This window comes from Pleurodeles waltl, chromosome 3_1 (genome assembly GCF_031143425.1).
Source record: "Pleurodeles waltl isolate 20211129_DDA chromosome 3_1, aPleWal1.hap1.20221129, whole genome shotgun sequence".
NCBI lineage: Eukaryota > Metazoa > Chordata > Amphibia > Caudata > Salamandridae > Pleurodeles > Pleurodeles waltl.
Genome location: NC_090440.1, coordinates 970,208,700 through 970,230,299, shown reverse-complemented (window position 1 = coordinate 970,230,299; position 21,600 = coordinate 970,208,700). Strand labels below are relative to the sequence as shown.

The 21,600-nt window shown below is 45.3% G+C and overlaps 1 protein-coding gene across 1 annotated transcript in view; it reads right to left on the bottom strand.

Annotated features, from left to right (window-relative positions):
• The window catches only part of CEP85 (centrosomal protein 85), a 304,191-nt gene that overhangs the window by 99,174 nt on the left and 183,417 nt on the right, over nucleotides 1-21,600 (bottom strand). Inside the window, exon 8 of the mRNA XM_069224028.1 lies at nucleotides 20,973-21,127. Coding sequence (XP_069080129.1) covers nucleotides 20,973-21,127 — 155 coding nt within the window. The remainder of the gene's footprint in view (nucleotides 1-20,972; nucleotides 21,128-21,600) is intronic.

Here is a 21,600-nt window from a genome sequence, read left to right as displayed (position 1 = left end):
GGATTTGCGAAAAGCCTTTGATTTGGTGCCCAGGAGCAAACTCTGGAAGGTGCTGGGTAAGATGGGAATCCCCCTAACCTATTGGCCATTTTAAGGAGAATTCATGAAAATACCTGGGCCCAGGTTAGGTGGGGAAGAGGATGGTCCGCTTACTGGGCCCTTTAGGATCGGACGTGGAGTCTGACAGGGGTGTGGTCTAGCACCCACCTTGTTTTTGTTATTTATTAATGGGGTTGTGGACTATTTGGACAGAGATGGGTGAAACATCCCCATGGTTGGGGGGAGGAGGGCTCCGGCTTTACTTTTTGCCGATGACACTGTATTGTTATCTAAATCCCCCTCAAACCGCAAGGCCTTAAACAGTTACTGAACAACTAAGTATTTTTGTGATGAGGATGGGTTTGAGTTCAATGATACTAAGAAAGTATATGGTCTTCTCTTAGGGCGTTTCTAAGCCTTTTATGAGATGCATACGTGTTGGGGAGAATCCCACTGAATTGGTCTCATCCTTTGATTACTTAGGCGTAAGACTCACTCCAAATCTGTGCTGGACATCACACCTTTAGAAAACTCATCTTATTCAACAAACCTCTAATATCACAAAAATTCACAAAGGACAGTTTCCATGAAAGTGGGCCCAGCACTCGAAATTACAATAAAAAGTCTTTGGGATCAATTTTGTATAGGGCAGAATTGTGGGGATGTGGGAATACTGACAACTTATTGGTAGCTGAGCATTGTTTTATAAAAATCTGCCGGCAAGTACCCCTTTAACGCCAGTTTTCATAGACCTGTCCCATAGGAAGATCACATCATAAAATTGAGAGTAGGCTCCTAATGTTGTGGTCTACAGATGCTCTAGTTCCATATTAGGTAGATCTTGCTGAGCTTATTTGGCCTCTGTGTGCTAGTAATTTCCCTTGGTTGAGTTACCTTAGGGCAATTTTGATGAGACTGAAGTTGGAAACATATTGGAAAGTCCCAGAAAAACTGGCCCTTACTTCTAGAGCAGGAATCCGAAAGATACTGGGAAGCAATCCTAGTGGAAATTAAGATCAAATCCACAGGATCGCTCTGCGTTAATAGATTTAACCCCCTCCCCCAATACGAACATACAATGGATGAGATTGTTCTACCCCTTGCAAGGAATTATTTTTATAGTTTAGATTTAGGACACTCCCCACACAATTATATTCCTGCAAATCGTGCACCCAAGCTCCCCTTGATGACCTGTGCCCAGCTTGTAGGGGTGGACCTGAATCCTTGGTGCACTTAACATTTTTTGCTCCTATTATAAACACCTGAGGTCAAGGTGGACATTACCCCTATGTAGGAGTTTTGGCTTCAGACACCATTTTGTGGCGCTTAGAATTCTTAGTACGGACACAATGTGAGTGGTGGTGTTTGGAGTGGCAACATTTGTAATGGCTCTTTGGATTAGACGCTCAAAGTGTATAGAGTGATTTTATTTATGTACTCATTTAGGGGGGTGGTTTTTAGTGATCTTTTATGGTTCTGACAAGAATTAAGTAAATGGCTTTGTGTGCTATTTACTGTTTTTTATATTCATTGAAGTTTTCATACATGATGTTTTGTAAACTGTACTTTTTAATGTCTTTGTGATCGAAAATGTTTTTACAATGAAATACTGAATTTAAGGGTGTTAAGGGAAGTGAAGGGTAGTAGCCAATGGGATGTTTACCCCTGGGAGTCACTACACCCTCTTTATAACCGCTTCCTGAGGGAAGTGGGCATAACCCTGTCCCAGAGTTCCTAATTCCATAAGATGGGTAACCCTTCTTTCGTGGAACACATCAGCTAGCCCAATTTAGGGATTGTGACTAGACTGGTGCAACATGTCTACTGCATAGCTAATTTCCCACCTGTACTGAAGCCAAATGGGCCCCAGGGCAGAAAGTGTCATTTCCCAGGTCTGGGAGGGAGCCAGGGTTGCATATTAAATGGTGTCAGAGGCTTTGAAACCTCCAGCCCAGATATGCTGATTTACTGCCATCCTGCTGGAGGAGGTGGTAATACCTTTCTCCAGAGCAGGCATTGTTTTTGGCCTCTAAGGGCACTGGCTCTCACCTCCAGGTTGTCAGAAACGTGTCTGTGGTGGGGCTGGTAGATACCAGTCAGCCAGCACACTAGAATTCTAGTAGGTTTTCAGGGGAGCACACCTCTAAAGTGCCCTCTGGGTCTGGCATCAGTATGGGTTTATTAAGACAAGGTGTTCGATACCAAACACCGCAGTCTTCAGTGAAGCCATTATGTAGCTGGTTAACTCACAATGACCAGTACTGAGTACATACAGTAAATTGCTTCACTGTTCACTTGTAATGTCTAGTAAACAAAATAGACATCACAGGGGCACATCTGCTCATGCAGATTGTGCCCTCGTGTAATATAATGCACCCTGCCTTAGGGCTCTTAAGGCCTGCTGTAGGACTGATATTTATTACATGCAGTGGTATAGGCATTGCACACAGTGATTGTGCAATGTCATGTTTTCAAAGCGGTTTGTAACATGTGGTTTTAGTGTGGGTCCCTTAGGGTGGAATAATATCTGCTGCAGACCCTCTTTAGTACCCATGCCTTGAGTACCATTTACCAGAGACTCCCAAAGCTGTTAAAGTCGTTGCCAATTGGGTTACAATGGAACATGTGTTTTGTTTCATGCAAAGGACACGGACACTGAGCCTAATTAGCATGTTTCAGCGTACGGTCAGTCAAAAACCAGCATCTAGTAGTTCAAATGGGACAAAAGTGGGGGGACATCTGCAAAGAAGTACAGGTTCCTACACTGAGTAATTACCACTGGTGTAGATTAATTCAAGCATATCTCCAGATTGTGGCACTGCCTGGGAGGGAAGATAATCCACTGCCTTCTCTAGTCATACTACTATATTATAGAGGTAAACAAGTCATAAACTCAAGGATCACAATATTTCCCTTGAAGCCTACCAATTTTGAACGCTGACTAGTATCATCGAATTGAGTAAAAGAAATGGTTAGAGTATACAAATTATTCATTGGCGATACCACTGTTTGTGTACATAGTACATGAGTTGCATGGGGAGTAGATAGAGACAAGGAACTGCAGGGCAAAGTATGGTCCTACTGCTGTGCGCAAATAAGCCTGTAGGAAAGGGCCTTTTTTGTATGATCACCTCCCACGTTTTTGGACTGATGTTGCTAGTTTTTCAACTGTAGTGCACTGGGCCCTGCTGTTCAGACTCAAGTGCAGGCGCTCTGACCCCCAAAGTAAGTGTAGTATTTACTAATACACGAGGATGCTCATTTATATTGTGCATAAGTCCCTAGTAGATGGAACAAGAGATACTTAAAGTTAGTAAGTTAGATAACAATAGTGGACTGCAGCACTTACTAGTGCCACCACTAAAGTGACAGGGTGAAAAAGTGTCTCCAGACCTCAATCAGTTTTTGTAAAGCACTGCTACTCACCCATGAGGGTCTCGAGGTGCTGGGGGTGGGGAGTGGGGGGCGGTGGGAGGGGTCTTATCCGAAGAGCCACGTCTAAGTTCTTCCTGAAGATGGTGAGCGATTGGCTTTGTCTGTGGTGCAGAGGAAGGTTGTGCCAGCTCTTAGCTGCGATGTAGGTGAAGGGACATCCTCCAGCAGTGCTTTTACGAATGAGAAGAATGGTGGCCAGGGCCATCTGGGCGGAGCGGAGGTATCTGGCGGTGGTGTGGAAGTAGACACAGTGGTTTAGGTAGGCTGGTCCTGCTTTGTGTATGGTCTTGTACACCTGCCTCTGCAGCCTCGTCAGACAGCTTTAAACAAGACAACTTGACATGGCAAAACAAATCCTTTCACCAGGCCACCACATTCCTTTTTGATATTAGAAAGTTACCTCAAGGGAAGGCCTGGGTAGACAACCACGCAGGGTGGTTAATATTAAAAAGGACGTTTTGTACTTAACATGCACTGCAGTGAAAACACAAATTTGCTGTTTACTGTAGCAAGGCTGTGGTCTGATTGGCTAACATGGAGTTTTACTGCCACTGCGCCAAGTCCTAACTCATTTGGGACCATCAAAGATTGCACGCCAAGTTATCAAATTATCTGTTACACTAAACACAACTCATTGCCGAGATCAAATTTAAGGTAACTTTTAACAGAAAGGTGACTACTCCTGCAAGAAAGACTCATCTGTGGACAATAACTGAAGGTCGCTGCAATTGGGGACCAGTCAAGATTGCTGGACCAGACCATAAAGTGTCTGCTGGAACAAAGTGGTCACCATGACTGGTTCCCAACCCGCTGAGGCCAGTCGAAGAGAGGATTGGAAGCTGTGTTTGCCTGATTGCTCAAGAACCGCTACGCAAATTACAAAAACTTACTAGAATTTAAAAGAATGTACTTACCTTTTAAAAATAATCCAGTAATCTCAATAGACTTGTCATTTTACTGTTTAATTTAAGATAAAAATACACTGTTTTTATAACTGGTGTTGGATCTTTATTGCGTTATATTTCTTACTTACCTGCTTTAGCACTAACTGCTTTAGACTTGCTCCTTTGACAAAGCCTGAATGCTCTGTGCCACAGCTACCCAGGACAGACTAAAGAATTTGTTAAAGAAACCTAACTGGACCTGATAGAGATTGCGGCGTTTTTACAATGTGAAGTCTCACAACCACACAACATAACAATCCACTTTCCTAACAAGACCATCTCCAGGCATTGATTAAAACATTTTAAGCTCTTGCTCTATTATAACCCAGTCATACTAAATAAAATCAATGCAGGGGAGAGCTCTGGAAGGCATATATTGATGTGTATCCACATGTGACCATCTGGCACCTTACTTGGGAGTACTCTGCTGTCTCACGATTTTGAGATTAAGTAATTAAATTCATATGGGAGACTGTCTGGGAACCTCCCGTATAAGGGCTATGTTGAAAAAAATTCTAAAAACACACAGGAGGCTGGTATTTTTGCTGCTAATGTTAGTCAAACTATGTATAGCCATCACTTAGATGAGGGGGTCTGCCTCTTAAGCAGAAACTTTGGCTAAAAGATACAGCTATCTGCAATAATTTGTATATGTGACTAAGATGCATAGCACATCAAGACAAAATTACTTCTTGCGTCCTATAAGCCAATACTTGGACAGCTCACTTGAACAATAATATGGTTGTAAATAATGCATGCCATTAGAACATAAATGTATGTCATTCTAGCATAGGTTGGTGGTAGGGTGGGCCTGCTATCTGAAATCAGCTGGGGCAAGGGATTGTGCTACATCTTTTAAAGCACAATGACTCCAACAAATGATATTGTTCAGAATGTCTGGTGTAATTAGTCATAATGAAATAAGGTAATTTTCTCTAGCCTGTACTGTAGGTTCGCTTTCTCCTTTTTGAAAATAAAGTACAAAAAACATGAACTGACAGCAAAAGCAACGCGCCAATATACAGACCTTAATAATCAAAGACAACTGAATAACTGTGCACTGCAGGAGCTTGGATGATCCCACTGACATAATTCATTGCGAACTTTTGTTCTTAAACGAACGTCACAACAAACAGATGAAGAGACACAGAAGCACGCCTTCCTAGAGATCACAAAAACTGCCCAGTTCAACATCCCAAATCCTTAGTCTTTTAAAGTAACTCTCTGACTGTGCCTCAGACTTGAGCAACCATGACTAATACAGTCTTCGATTGGTTAGCTTCCAGTTCACGGAGGACCTGGGCCAGTAGTTCGGGCTGAACTCTTCCTATTAGAGCAGAGTTGAGACTGATTTGCATATGGCTAGTTCCAAAATCAGGTGCATAGTGGGAAGAACGATGGGTTGGAATGCTACTTGAGTGACTGACAGTGGTCACTTAGTGCAAGCACTCGTCCCATCACCTTTTGTGCACCTGTAGCATGGACATCTTCTATTGCATCTTTCAAAGTAGGATAACCTCTACGAAGAAGTGTGGAAAGGCAAGAAGCAAAATGGAGGTTAGAACATAAACTAATTAAGAGATTGTCTGCAGACACTAATAGCCAAGACTATCTCCTTCTGTGGCACTTAAACACATATATATCTATATATACATATATATTTATATATGGTACGCACTTTGCACTTTAATGATAATCTTTAGGAAATTCAGCTCCGGGCCGGTTTCCATTATTCAGTTGCAAAGTTTTCTTGTATGTTTGTTTAAATGAGCGCCATTGTATATATTGTTTTGATTTTATATGGATGATGTGGACTATACGATCTGCTGTTGATATAACTTTCTAAGATGGCCCTTTGTAAGGAAATGGAGTTGTACAAAGTTGACCACATGTGACCAATAGGGGGTAGCCAAACCAAAGATGGACCGTATTTGAATGTTATGGTAATAGAAGGGTTGTCCAGGCGAATGTGCAAGCCAAAATGCACAGGCGTCCTTGTGTATGAGTCACTTGCATTAAAAATTTGCCAATACTTTGCTGCGTTCTGCATTCTGAGCCTTTGAATTACAATATTTGATGTGGGTTGGTGTGGCTGCTTTGATAAAGAAAGAACATCAAAATAAGTTATGAGATTGGAAAATGTCACTTACCCAGTGTACATCTGTTTGTGGCATGAGACGCTGCAGATTCACATGCGCCCTACATCCTGTAGTGTTACCATGTGGAAATGATCTGATTTGATGAAGGGATTCAGTGTTCTGAGATCTAAAATAGGCCTTAAAGTTTTGTCTTTCTTTGGGATGAGGAAATACAGGGAGTAAACCCCTGTTCCTCTCTGGTGATAAGGTACCAGTTCTATGGCTTCCTTTGCTAGTAGTGCTTGGAACTCTATTTGTAATAGGTCTAAGTGTTGTATTGACATTCTGTGTGTTCTTGGGGGAACATCTGGAGGGAATCTTGTGAACTCTATGCAGTAACCATGCTGGATAATTGATAGAACCCACGTGTCTCTGGTGATGTGTGTCCAATTGTGGTGGTATTTTGTTAATCTCCCCCCACTGGTGATATGTGTTGGGGAAGTGTGACATTGAAGTCACTGCTTGCTACCAGGGGGTCTTGCTTGGCAGGCTGGAATTTCCCTCTTCCTCTTGGGATCGGTCCTCTGTAGGAACCACGAAACCCCCCCTCTGGTACTGAGATTGGTAAGTGGGTTTTGTTTGGGAGGTGGATGGTTCTGAGGGTTGCTGTCTAAACCCTCCCCTAAATTGTGGTTTCCTAAATGTTCCCCTGTATTGAGTAGAGTGCGCCCATGGCTTTGGCCGTGTCCTTTTTCATTTTTTTCTATTGCGGTATCCACTTCCGGGCCAAATAGTTGATGTTGATTAAACGGCATATTCACTTCGCAGCCATGCATGCCTTCTAATTGTTACTGCTGTATTTACAGTTTGTGCCGCTGTATCAGCAGAGTCTATTGCAGAGCGGATCTGGTTGTTCGATATGGCCTGTCCTTCTTCAACCACTTGTTGGGCACGTTTATGATGCTCTTTGGGGAGGTGCTGGATGATGTCTTGCATCTCGTCCCAGTGTGCTCGGTCGTAGCGGGCAAGGAGGGCTCGTGAGTTGGCAATTCGCCACTGATTGGCTGCTTGCGATGCTACTCTTTTCCCTGCTGCGTCGAATTTACGACTTTCCTTATCAGGGGGTGGCGCATCCCCTGATGACTGCGAATTAGCCCATTTTCTTACAGCCCCCACAACCACTGAGTCCGGAGGGAGCTGTTGTGTAATAAACACAGTGTCTGACGGGGCGGTTTATATTTCTTCTCAACCCTTGGCGTGATTGCTCTCCCTTTCACAGGTTCTTGGAAAACCTGTTGTGCAGGTTTAAGCATGCCCGGTAACATTGGCAGGCTTTGATACGATGCATGCGTGGATGCCAGAGTGTTAAACAGGAAGTCATCTTCCACTGGTTCTGAGTGCATTGTTACATTGTGAAATGTTGCTACTCTGGCCAGTACCTGCGTGTAGGACGTACTGTCCTCTGGCGGCGAAGGTTTTGTCGGATAACACTCTGGACTGTTGTCCGAAACTGGTGAGTCGTATAGATCCCAGGGTTCCGCATCGTCTTGAGTCATCCCAGTATGTGTGGGTGACTGTGCCATTGGTGTACCCACTGGTGACAACTGTGGTGATTGAAGTGGGGATGGTGACCTTTCTCTAAACACTTTGGCTTTTGGTTGCATCTCAGTCTTGTGAAAAGTCAGTTTTCTTTTGGACTTGAGCGGAGGGATGGTTTGTATCTTCCCTGTGTGTTTCTGGATTTCGAGCCTTTGCTGAGTTTGATCATGCTCTTCTAAATCCAGTTCCTGCTCAAATCTGTGCTTTTCTTTGAGCTGTAGAGAGAGCCCCTGCTCTTCCGTGTAGGACGTCTTTTTCGTCTCCGAAGCCAGTTTTTTCAGTATCGAAACCCAAAGGAGATTCTCTGTTTCGGCTCAGAGTGGCTTTTTCTAGGTTTACTCGACTCGATTATTCGATGCCGACTCTTTTCGGCACTAATTTGGCCTTTTTCGGTGCCCATGTTACCTGGTCACCGTCTTTTCTGTGGGTTGAGCCATGGCCTTCCAGCAGTGGTGTCCCCGAGGCCTTTTGTTTCTTGACCCGACCTTGGGTGTGGGACGGGGCAGGTGTACTCACTTTTTGTGCCGCTGTCGGTGGTCGATCCCCGTTGGATTCATCCGAGTCCGAACCCTGGATAGATATCCGCATCTCTTCTTCTTCGGCGTGGAGATGTTGTGACTGTTTCGACGCCATCTGTAACAGTCTTGCGAGTCGATCTCTGAAGGTCTTCTTGGATCTAAACGCTCTGCAGGCCTCACAATTATCCTCTCTGTGTTCGGGCGATAAACACAGGTTACAGACCCGATGCTGGTCTGTGTAAGGATACTTGGCGTGGCACTTTGGACAGAAACTGAAAGGGGTCCGGTCCATTAGTTCTTTTTCGACGGGTGTGGTCGGGCTGACCAGGCCTTGATTAAGTGCGGAAGCCCCGAAGGGCCACCGAAGCGGTCTTGTTGTCGGTGCCGATGTGATGATACTAGACCGGTCCTGAACGCAAACAATACCGACGAATTTCGATGATTTTCTAAGTTTCCCCGATTCGCATTACAGAGCGAAGAGGAACACGTCCGAACCCGATGGCGGAAAGAAAAGCAATCTAAGATGGAGTCGACGCCCATGCGCAATGGAGCCGAAAGGGAGGAGTCACTCGGTCCCGTGACTCGAAAAGACTTCTTCGAAGAAAAACAACTTGTAACACTCCGAGCCCAACACTAGATGGCAGGATAATGCACAGCATGTGTATCTGCAGCTACACATGCCATCGAACATACATATATATAAAAATATAATGTCACTTACCCAGTGTACATCTGTTCGTGGCATGTTCTGCTGCAGATTCACATGCTGTGCATATGGATTCCGACATGTAGTGTTGGGCTCTGAGTGTTACAAGTTGTTTTTCTTCGCAGAAGTCGGAGTCACGGGATCGAGTGACTCCTCTTTGGTTCTATTGCGCATGGGCATCGACTCCATTGTCAGATTGTTTTCCCGCAGAGGGTAAAGGAAGGAGTGATAGAGTATATAGGTATAAAGTAAGATATGTCCATGCAAATGCATATACAAAATGTGTTAACTTAAACAACTACAGGCTTCCGGGGAGGAGGGAGGGTGCATGTGAATCTGCAGCAGAACATGCCACAAACAGATGTACACTGGGAAAAGTTAAATTTTCCATTCAATGGCATGTGTAGCTGCAGATACACATGCTGTGCATAGACTATAAAGCAGTTTGTCCTCCCAAAAAGTAGTGGTGGCTAGCCTGTAGGAGTTGAAGTTGTTTGAAATAATGTTCTTAGAACAGCTTGAACTACTGTGGTTTGTTGTTTTGATAATAAGTCTACACAGTAGTGTTTAGTAAATGTATGTTGTGTTGACCACGTTGCTGCTTTACATATTTCAGCCATTGGTATATTCCTTAAAAAAGCCATTGTTGCACCTTTCTTTCGTGTAGAATGTGCTTTGGGAGTAATTAAAAGCGGTCTATTTGCTTTGATATAACATATTTGGGTGCACCTTACAATCCATCTTGTTAAACCTTGTTTTGATATAGGATTGCCTGCATGTGGTTGTTGGAAAGCTACAAAGAGTTGTTTAGTCTTTCTAAACAGTTTAGTTCTGTCTATATAGTACATTAAAGCTCATTTGATGTCTAATGTATGTAGAGCTCGTTCTGCCACAGAATCTGGCTGTGGAAAGAAGACTGGCAGTTCCATTGTTTGATTAATATGAAATGGTGATACAACTTTTGGTAGAAACTTTGGATTTGTTCTTAGTACAACTTTTTTGTTTGTGTACTTGGAAGAAAGGTTCCTCAAGAGTAAAGGCTTGGATTTCACTTACTCTTCTTAAAGAAGTAATTGACACTAGGAAGGCAACTTTCCATGTTAGAAATTGATTTTGACACGAGTGCATTGGCTCAAATGGTGGACCCATAAGTCTTGTAAGCAATATATTTTGATTCCAAGATGGAAGAAGAACTACTGCAGACAGTGGTCTCAGTCCGAGGTTCGGAGTCGGAGCAGGAAACTGAGGAAGACAGACCTGTCACAGCAGGACAGCATGTGAGTACATCTGCCCCTGCACCCTCACATAATTAAAAACAGAAGGCCTTGGGTACGCCACTGCCGGAAGGCCATGACCCTCCAGTTCGGCACCTATCTTGCAATTATCTTGCACCTCCTTTAAAAACAAAGAGGAAGCTAGCATTTCAGAAGGAATTGGACACTATGCAGCCCCCCAGCTAAAGTGCCAAAACAGAAAGAAGCCAACACCCCCTCAGTCTTCTCCTCCTCATTCTCCGCACCTACCTACCTCTCTTCACACTAGCCCTACACACCAAAGCATTCGCCAACTCATTCCTATGACTCACAACAGGACACTGCTGATGCATGGGATATTTATGGCCCTGATCCCATACCAAGCAACGATCCAGACAGCTACCCCTCTAAACCATCGCCACCTGAGGATACTACTGTATATAACCAGGTCATAGCTAGGGCTGCAGCCTATCATGGGGTTACAATGCATACAGAACCACTAGAAGAGGATTTTTTTTATTCAACACATTATCCTCAACTCATTCAAGATACCAATGCCTCCCGATGGTCTTCTTACAGCCAGGAAATGGAGAGTTCTTTCGGCTGGAGTTGAGGGATTCTGAAACAATGTTGGCAAAGAGACTGCCTGGTTGACATGGAAGTCCGAAACCACTTAGGGAGGAATTTCTGGTAAGCCCTCATGACTACTTTGTTAGAATGGAATACGGTGTATGGTTCCTGCAAACAGAGAGCCTGGATCTTGCTAACCATGTGGGCAGATGCGATTGCCACAAGGAAAGCTGTTTTCCAAGACAGGTGTTGAAAAAAGGCCATATGTATGGGTTTGAAAGGTTTCTGCATAAGGCGTGAAAGGACTATATTGAGCTTCCATGAAGGGGCAATGGCGCCTAATGGAAGGAAATAACTTTTTCAAATCCTCTAGGAAATGCTGGATAACGGATTCTGAAAAAGAGGTTTGTGAATGACTGGCTGTACGCAGTAAGAGCTGCCAGGTGAACCTTTATAGAAGAGAATTGCAAGCCAGATTGTGCCAAATGGAGTAAGTATGGAAGAATGACATCTTCCTGGCAAGTGGTAAGGTTCTCATTCTTAAATGAATACCATATGCAAAATCTCTTCCATTTGAAGGCATATGCGGAGCGTCTGGAAGACTGCTCCGCCTCGGAGGATCGCAATCCAGTCTTGAGGCGGATTCAAATGTCCATATTGCATTAGCTCATCAGCCATGCTGCCAAACTTGAGGAGAGAATGGAGTGCATCATATGGCCCCCGAATTTCGTCAGTAGATCTGGTCTGCATGGCAGCTTGAGATGTGGACAGACAGACTGGTGAAGGAGGTCTGTGAACCACCATAGACGTGGTCACTCCGGAGCTATAATTATCATCTTGGCTCTTGAGTGGGACTGCTTGATGAGGATTGCCGAGATCATGGGACTCAGTGGAAAAGTATAGAGGTATCTGCTGGACTAGTTGATGCATAGGACATTCCAGTTTCCCTGGCTGGAAGTACCTTCATGCAAAGCTTTGGCATTTGCTGTTTACTGCAGTGTTGAACAAACTGATGGCCAGAGTTCCCCACCATTGAAAGAGCTTGAACAACGTCATTATTTGAGACCCATTTGTGGTTCCCTTGTAGGAGTCTGCTGAGCGAATCCGTTTGAGCGTTTTGCACCCCTGGAAGGTGAGTCTAAGTGATCAAGAAGTTTCTGGCGAGAAGCCATTTCTAGATTCCTTGGGCTTTGTGTGACAAGTGCCTGGACCTGGCCCCTCCCTGTTGGTTGAGGTAGTACTTGATTGTTGTATTATCCATCTCAACAAGCAGGGAGTTGGAGCTGAATGATGGATGAAACACCTTCAGGGCCAGATCGATTGCGAGCAGCTTTAGGAGACCGATGTGATGTATTGATTCTCTCTGCGACCACTTGCCCTGAATTTGGAGGTGGTCCATGTGGGCTTCCCATACTAGTAGAGAGACATCTGTGACTATGGTCTGAGGAGGGATCTCCTGATGGAATGATGTACCTTGCAGGAGATTAGTTGGAAAGCACCACCAAGGACAGCTTCCTGTGGTGGGATAGTTGAGTCCTTGAGGCATTCCTGTAGAGGTCTCAAGTGGAGATGGGCATTCGGTGTGAGAAATATGTAGGAGGCCATCGAGCAGAGGAGAGGATAATAACCTCCCTTTCTACAGTGAGATCTTCATGAGAGCTTGAGATTTCCGAAGGATTGATAAGCGCCCTCCTCCATAGGATGCACGCTTGCTTGGAGAATGTTGATGGATGCTCCCAGATAGTGTATTAGTTGTACTGGGAAAGAGGTTGACTTCGCATATTTGACATGAAGGCCCAAGCATTGTAGGAGATCGCAAGTCCAATTGTAATGAAGCTGAGCCTCCTGGTACGTGGACACCTTGATCAGCCAATTGTCTACATATGGGTGGACAAATACTGTGTGTCTTCGTAGATGGGCAGAAACTACTGGCGTGCATTTGGAGAATGTCCTGGGTGCTGATTTCAGGCTATATGGAAGCACTTGGTACAGATAATGGTTGTGCCCACAACGAACCTCAGGAACTTTCGATACTTTCTGGCTACTCCTGGTAAGCATCTGTTCCCCTTCCCTGCGCTGCTCCACCTGTTGCTGCTGCCTCAAGCAAACAGAGCCTGCCCGACTCAGTTCAAAGCCCATCTCCACCCACAGGCTCCTCCTACACTTCATCCTTGGAGGCCTAGTGGCCATTCAAAGGTATCTCTGCCTCTTTACTTTTGCATTTACTTCGGTTTTCATTTTCTGTCTTTTATTCCATTTTCTCCCTCTTGTCTTTCTCCCCCTTCACTCTCCTGTGGTTCTCCCCGCTCCCCTTGCAAAGTGCTTTACCCACCCTCCTGCCTCTCAGCTGAACGGGTCCTCCCGACCCCCCCACCGCCCTCCCCTTCCTAATGGCAGCAGCGCCAATGGAGAGCCTATCCATGCCTGGACTGTGACCAACACCACAGACCCTGGTTTTCGCCCCATCTGTTGGTTCGACACCAGTACTCTACGTATCCTCAACCCAGGAAGATCCTCAGCCTGCCACCCAGGAACACTTGTGAACCTTTTTATGCCACGCATGCTCCCGCATCCTCCAAGGGTCACCTCACGATCCCACATCAAGCACAGATGACCACCTCAAGTGCACACTCCTTAACACACGCTCCCTCGACAAGCATGCTGTAGAAGTTTGGGGCCTCCTTGATTCGACATCCCCAGACGTCGCCTTCTTCATGGAGACATGGATTACCCCTACCTTGGGCCCAGACATTGCTACAGCCATCTCAATTACAAAATCCACAAGGAAAGAGCCAACCAGCCTGGAGGAGTCATTGCCATAGTCTACAAGAACAACCTTTGCCTGACAACCACCACAGAGTCACAGTCAACCAAAGAAAACCTACACTTCCAGATTCAGACCAACCCCAACTCCTCCCTCCATGGCACCCTCATCTACAGGCTACTTTGACATCGACCCCAATTCTGAAAAGACATCACCAACCTCATCACCCCCAAAGCCTTGACCTCCTCAGACTACACACCATACTTGGCGAGCTCAACCTCCACCTTGATATCCACGATGACTCAAACACCACAAACCTCCTGGACAGCCACACAACACTGCCTCATAACTAGTCAACGTCCCCACCCAGAGCCGTACACATTCTCGACCCAGTCTTGTCAGCAGGGAACATCACCACCATCTCTCACCTCTGAATCCCATTGGATCGACCACAAGTGCGCCCACTTTACCTTCATAAAAAACACTGCACACCAATATGCCCCCACACCTCTGGCAGATGCTGGGCCAAAGTTACAGAAGCACAACTCACCAATGCTCTCAAACACTCCCTCCCACCGGACGCAGCAGTTGCACATGAATCTGCATGCAATCTACAACGCTGGTTATCGTAATGTGCCAACAACGTAGCCCACCTTAGGAAACCAACATAGAAAATCCGCTAAATGGTTTATGGCAGACCTACAGAATCCAAATGCTCCTGCACACAACTGCAACAGAAATGGAGAAACAGCGAATCAACCGAAGACAACACAGCCTACAAGAATGCCTACAAGAATGCAGTCACCACGAACCACCAGAACATCAGAGCTGCCAAAAAAGCCACCATTCAAGAACGTCTCCACACCAGCGCTCACAAAAGCAAAGATCTCTTCACCATCGTCAAAGAGTTCACAAACCTTGGGACAGACACCTCATCCATTTCCCCGCCCCCATCCCAAAGACCTCGGCAACAACGTTGTCACCTGCTTTCACCGAAAAATCCAGGACATTTACGAAGGCTTCAGGAGAAAAACCTGCACCACCATCACCCACCACAGACCCAGCAACTCACCAGATCCTGAACTCCTGGATCCCAATCACCAATGAGGACACCCAAAAACTTGTGAACTCCGAACTCCATCCACTGGGGAGTCCCCTTGGATCCGTGTTCTCATCATATCTTCAATCTGGCCAGTGCCAGCATAGCTCTGGAGCTCTGCCTAACTATCAACCGATCCTTCGAGGCCACCACCTTCCCATCAGACTGGAAGCACGCCAAGATCAACCTGCTGCTTAAGAAACCCACTGCCAACCCAAGGGAGCTGAAAGACTACAGACCTATCTTTCTGCTCCCTTTCCCGGTCCAAGGCGGTCAACCATCAACTCACTGAATTCCTTGAGACACCAAATCCTAGATCAATCCCAACCCGGATTCAGAAGCAATCACAGCACCGAAACCACACTCCTATCAGCCACCGACGACATATGCATCATACTAGACTACGGAGGCACAGCTGCATTCATTGTCCTCGACCTCTCCGCTGCATTAGACACCATTTTCCACTCCACTCTCAGCGCCAGACTACACGACGCCGGCATCCAAGGTAAAGCACTGGATTGGATCAGGTCCTTCCTCACCGGAAGAACACAGTGTCAGACTACCGTCGTTCACATCAGAACCCAAAGACACAAGGATCTTCACTCAGCCCGACACTTAACATCTACACAGCCCTGCTTGCCAAGATCATCAAACACGGGCTAAACAGTCTCCTACACCGATACCCAACTGATCCTGTCCCTGTCCGAGGACTCTGCAAAGGCCAAGAGAAATTTTCTCAACGGGATGAGAGCAGTGGTCGCCAGGATGGAAGCCAACTGCCTCAACCTCAACTCAGACAAGGCAAAGATCCTCGTAATCAGCTCCACCCCTTCCGCCTTTAATGACCACACTGGGAAACGCCCCTGCCCCCACGGACCACATGCAATCTGCGCATCATCCTGTACCCCTCCCTACAAATGACCCACCAAGTCAATGGCATCTCATCACGCTTCCACACCCTCTGACTTCCGCCAAAGATTTTCAATGGATACCCTCCGACACGAGGAAGGCAGTCACCCACGCACTAGTCACTAGCAAACTGGGCTACGGCAACACGCTCTAAGAAACTACAATCAAGACAACAAAGAATGCAGCAGCCAAACACATCCTGGACAGCCCCTGACACCCACATCTCCTTCCACCTAAGAGACCTACCCTGGCTTTCAGTCAACAAGTGCATCACATACAAACTCCTGATCCACATGTACAAGGCATTGCACAACATAGGACCGGCATACCTCAGCCACCCCCCCTTGGCTTCTACATACCCAACAGAAATCTCCGTTCTTCCCAGCTCACCCCTGCAGCCGTTCTGAAGATCCGGACAAGCACAGCAGGATGAAGATCCTTCTACCTAGCAGCCCTGTAGGAAGCTGGCCTGGTGGTTACACAAGGTACTTCCACCTTCTACCAGGTCTTCCCTATTAGTGTAGTGTAGGCAGTGTCTAGAAGCCAGGTTCTCTAGAGGTAGCTGTGGATAAGCAGACAAGGCTTATCTAGGAGACATGCAAAACTCATGCAATACAATACAATTGTAGTCACACAGCACTTTCAGACATGAAAGAACCACACAGTGTTACAAAAATAAAGGTACTTTATTTTTGTGACAATACCAAAAAGTACTTGAGAGCCAAACCTCCAATAGGAAGCAAGTAACACACTAAATATGTACACTAGTAAAACAGAAATAGAAAACAGTGCACCAGGGGTCCTGGTGAGACGGATCCCAGTGAACACAGTCAAGCACACTGACAACAGGCAGAAAATGGGGGTAACCATGCCAAGAAAGAGGGTTCTTTTCTACAAGCTCAGACATAGAACATGCTACCTCAAGCTCTGGCAGACCGCATCACTGAAGCAGTTCAGGAAGGACCTCAAGACCTGGCTCTTCGACTGAGCAGCACGTTCACAAACGGTACCTCGAGACCCTACTGGCGATTAGTTGCACTTTACAAATCACTGCTTGATTGTGATATGAAACTATGCGCCTTGAAGGTCAAATGGAGCACAGCCAATCCCCTTGGAGTAGTTTTGGGTAAATCTGGTGTAAAGCCAGCATCTGGAACTTCGCCAAATCCACTTGTTGGCGGTTTTGAGATTGATAATAGGTCTGAATTTGTTCCGGTCTTTCTTTTTTACAAGAAAGTACCCAGAATATATTCCCATTTAGAGAGGAGGGACGGACTCCACCCCCTGCTTCTGTGAAAGGATGTCTACCTCCACTTGTGACTGTGGAAGTTGGAATATGGATGGTTTAAGAGGACTGGACGGTGAGGACTGGTGAATCTGCGACAGTAGCCATTGAAAACAACATTCAGAACCCAGGCGTCTTGTATGATGTTTTGCCACTCTTCCAGATAATGTTGGATGCTTTCCCTTACTGGAGTGGGTAACGGAACAGGGGAAAGAAATTACTCAGGGTTTTAATGCTTGTTTGCCTTCCTGAGCAGGTCACCGACTTGATCTTCTAGCCTGCTTTCCCTCATTGGGATGGTAGGAGTGTTGGATGGTTGGCAAACTTGATACCAACGAGGTGTTTGAACCCCTGTTGAGAGAAACTGCGTTGGAATGGCTGGACAGATGATCTTGGTGTTTTAGACTTTTCTAAGCCAATAGCTTTTAATGTCTCCATCTCTGCCTTCAATCTCGTCAATCGGTATGAGTGCCAAAGAGTGGTACCGGAAAATGGTAAGTTGAGGAGTCTCTGCTGCGAATCTGGCTTAATAGAAGTAAGCAAACCCAAGAATGCAGTTGTAGGGATACGCTGTGCAGCATTTATGCACCGCTAGTAGAGAGGAATCTACTGCTGTGCTAATAACCTGATTGGAAATCATTAGGCCTTCCATGTGAATTTCATGGAAGTCCTCTTTTTTGTCTCTAGGGAGATGCTTGATGAATTGCTGGAGTGATTCCCTGAGGGTGCTGTCGTATCTGCCTAGTAAGGCAGTGGCGCTTGCAGACTTCATTGTGGTGGCTGCAGTATTGCAGACCTTCCGACTCAGTCTAGTTTGTGACTTTTTGCCCAGTGGAAATGTGGACGGAGGAATGGTGGCATGTTGTTTCCATGCAGTCACTACAATAAGAGTGCCTGGAGGTGGGTCTGTATGAAGGAAGGCCAGGTCCTGGTTTGGTGGACGGTACTTGTGAAGTCTTGATGGAGCAGACTTGACTTATGATGGGGTTAAGAAGAGGTCAATCGCAGAATATAAGAGACCCGGCACTAGAGGTAGCAAAGGATGTGATGCTGCCCTATGTTGCAGGGTCTCAAAGACGACCAATGTCGTAGGTGCTGGAGTAGACATCAAAATGATAAATGTTAGCACCGCTGACCAGACCTTCTTGAAAGTTAGAAATGTCATCCACTGGTGAAATGGGGAGAGGTGGTGAGTCTCAAAGGGGGAGTGAATATCTCCCAGTACTTGAAGAGGAAGTGTCAATAGTATGCAGACATCGAGATATTCCTGGATGGTGCCGATGGTGGGAACGTCTTGATCATGCAGATGAGCACCTTGATCTGCACTGACTGTGTCCAGAGTAGTGATGTGATTGATGACGAGAACTGGAGCGAGACCTGGGTCTTGGTGCAGAAGGTAGAGTCACTGATTGCAGTAAAGCAGGCGTCTCGGGCCTTGGTGGTGAAGGCAGAGTGGACTGAACAGAAGGAAATGGAGATGGCACTGTCAGAGAATTTGCCAGTGCATTTCATGACGGGAAATAGGTGGCAGAATATACAGTCTGGCGAACTGTAGATCTGTCTCCTTTTTCTGCGCGCTTCCTGAAGCCTGGAGGAGGCCGGAATATTTCACGATGTCAACCATTCTCGTCACCTCGACCTTGATCTTCTCCTTAACAGCATACAACATCGAAGCCTCGATGCTGGAGTCTGCCTTGATGGCGGAGGAATGTCTCAACGTCGATATAGAATTCACCGGCGAATGGTGAGGTGATAGACTCTGACGTCGAGTGAGGTCTGTGGGCCGTTATCATCAACGTCGGTATCCGCGGTCGTAATGATTTGCAGCGTTTCCTATATATTCTGGACGTCAACCAGTAACCACAATGTTTTTCAGTCCTATTCTGTCTGAGACTACCTCCGACCTCCATAGACAGATGACTGAGCCCTGGTAGAGGACTGACCCTCTTCTCGCCATGAGGTCCCACCTGCAGATTGCATCTTTTGCTTTCGGTGCCCCTCTGCACCCTGAAGGTGGATCTTCTCCCTGTCGAGAAGTGTGCTTCTTGAAAAGTTCACGCAAATACAGCAAACGTCAGGAACATGAGTATCTGTAAGACAGAATACATATTCTGTGAGGATCTGTTGAAGCCTTTTTCCTCCAGCAGTTTGGGCACGTATCAAAGAGATGGTATTTTTTAGGCCAAAAATACAAATTCCTGTATGTATCTTTTGTCACTAAAATGTATAAATTAATTTTCTTGGGGGAGGAGGGGAGGGTAAGAAAAAAAAAAAAAAAAAAAAAAAAAAAAATTGCCTGCACTCAGTGCTCCAGGATCCTGTCAGCAGGAGCCCGAAAAAAGAACTGAAGGAACTGCCACCTGCTCAGCATGATGGGATACCTTTGGTCTCTAGATCCTTAAAGGTACAGCCTCCATTTTAACTCATAATATCAGTCTATGGGCCTAAACTGCCCTGTGTTACTTCATTGCTCTACTCGACCAAAAAAGGGTTTGTGAAAGAACTGTTTTGCCGTTTTTACAAAAACATTCAATTATAAATATATATAATCTCCTGGCTTTTTTGTGTTTTTTAGTACAAGCTGAGTAATTGGGCCATTGTAGCCTGTTCCTATAGGCTGCATAATATTGTTATCTCTTAAGTGACTCCGCAGGCTTTCCCGAGGAAAGGAGAACTTCTACACTTCAGAAGATATATTGTGAAAAGGTGCTGCGGTGTCCTCAAATGTGGACAGGACTATTCAGTGCTTATGAATATAATTGGAAATCCCCTAGAAGAGAAAAATATATATGCACACATATACATACACAAACTTATTTTTTTCTCTACCCCACTTACAAGTAACAAACGGTCATATTAAAATCATTAGACATGGTATTCTTCAGAGCCAGTATGCTTTCAGAAGACACCATGTAGCAGAAGGTTATCTGAAAATGGATAGTTGCAAGCATACTTTTGTCATGTTCACAAATATCCTGTAAATATCTTTTTACATTACAAATGGCATTATCATGTTAGGTTAGGAAGCTTGACAGAACAAGAGAAGTTAGGAGATAATTTACATGGGCAAATGTTAGAAAGCATTAGGCTTTGATAGTGTCCCACTGATTGGAAACAAAGCTGATTTGGTAGGCTGTCAATATGAATCACTAATGGACTACAGCAACTCAGTCCTCACAGAGGCTGAAGCCTTATGAAAGACTAATACAAATAATGGAAATTCATTAGAAGTCAAGTCAAGATTAGCACAGAACATCTCTGGTTGAGGAGAGAGATTCAAACATCTGCACATCTTGAAATAATCCTGTCAGAACTTAGTTTGATTAGGACTTGAAAATTATCCCTATTTTATTTTTGTTCCTGAATGCAGTGGGAAGTAGTAATAGAAAGGAATTGTTACACTATGCGTCCTTAAAAGTAAATTGCCATCAAAACAGGTTAATCAAAAAGAACCACAGGAGGTGTAGTATCAGATTCTTGAGAAAATGGGAAGGACTTCCTAAATTCTCCCTATTGTGCTTATGTAAAGGTTCATGGAGGCTGATATCTCAAACCTCTGTATATCAGTCGGTAATACGGTCATGGATTCTTGTGCATTAAGGCAGTTCCGCAAGGGGCCTGATTTTTGTAGACTTAAGAAAATTTGCTGTAGTGCTCGATATTCACTTTCTTTGCACTTTGGTGACATGAGCATGCCTGGATCACTCTTAATGCAACTCAAAGATTTGATGACGGCAGACAAGGATGCAGACTAGTTTTGCTTGCTTACCTACCTTTTAACAGTTGTGACGAGCTCCAGCACCCTCTGTTTCTCATTCTCAATCTGGGCATCTCTCTCTCGACAAGCTGTTCGAGCATCCTTTAGGGTTCTTTCAAGCTCTGATATTTTCTCTAGCAGTTCTGAGCACTTCTCACTCATCTCCTTCAACTACAAAAGAAACGCCGAAATTCAGTATCATATAATGCATACTTTTAAAAATCCATCTCCCTTGTGAAGTACCCCTCCACTGAATAAGAGCACCACTCAAGTGTCAAGCCCCACCTGCACACCTATATCCTGCCTCTACAGTATAGTTTCCCCTTTGTGGCACATTCCCCTCCATTGATGAGCCCCCCCCCCCCCCAATTACCCCTCTTTAGGAACACCTCATGTCACAAGTAGAGTTACCCGAATACAGCATCAGCTTGTCCTCTCAGTAAGACTCGACATACATGCCCATGCACAATACTGATGGCTCCATCCCCATTGTTTGGACTTCTCCTCTTTGTGCCCAGAAAGTGTTTTCCATCCCACACTTGTTATAGTGATGTAAGGCTTCTTTCCACTCCCAACTCCTAGACATAACCAACTCATCTAATTTCCTGAGTGCCTAAAAAGGAATTCTAGCTAACTTTCTAAGT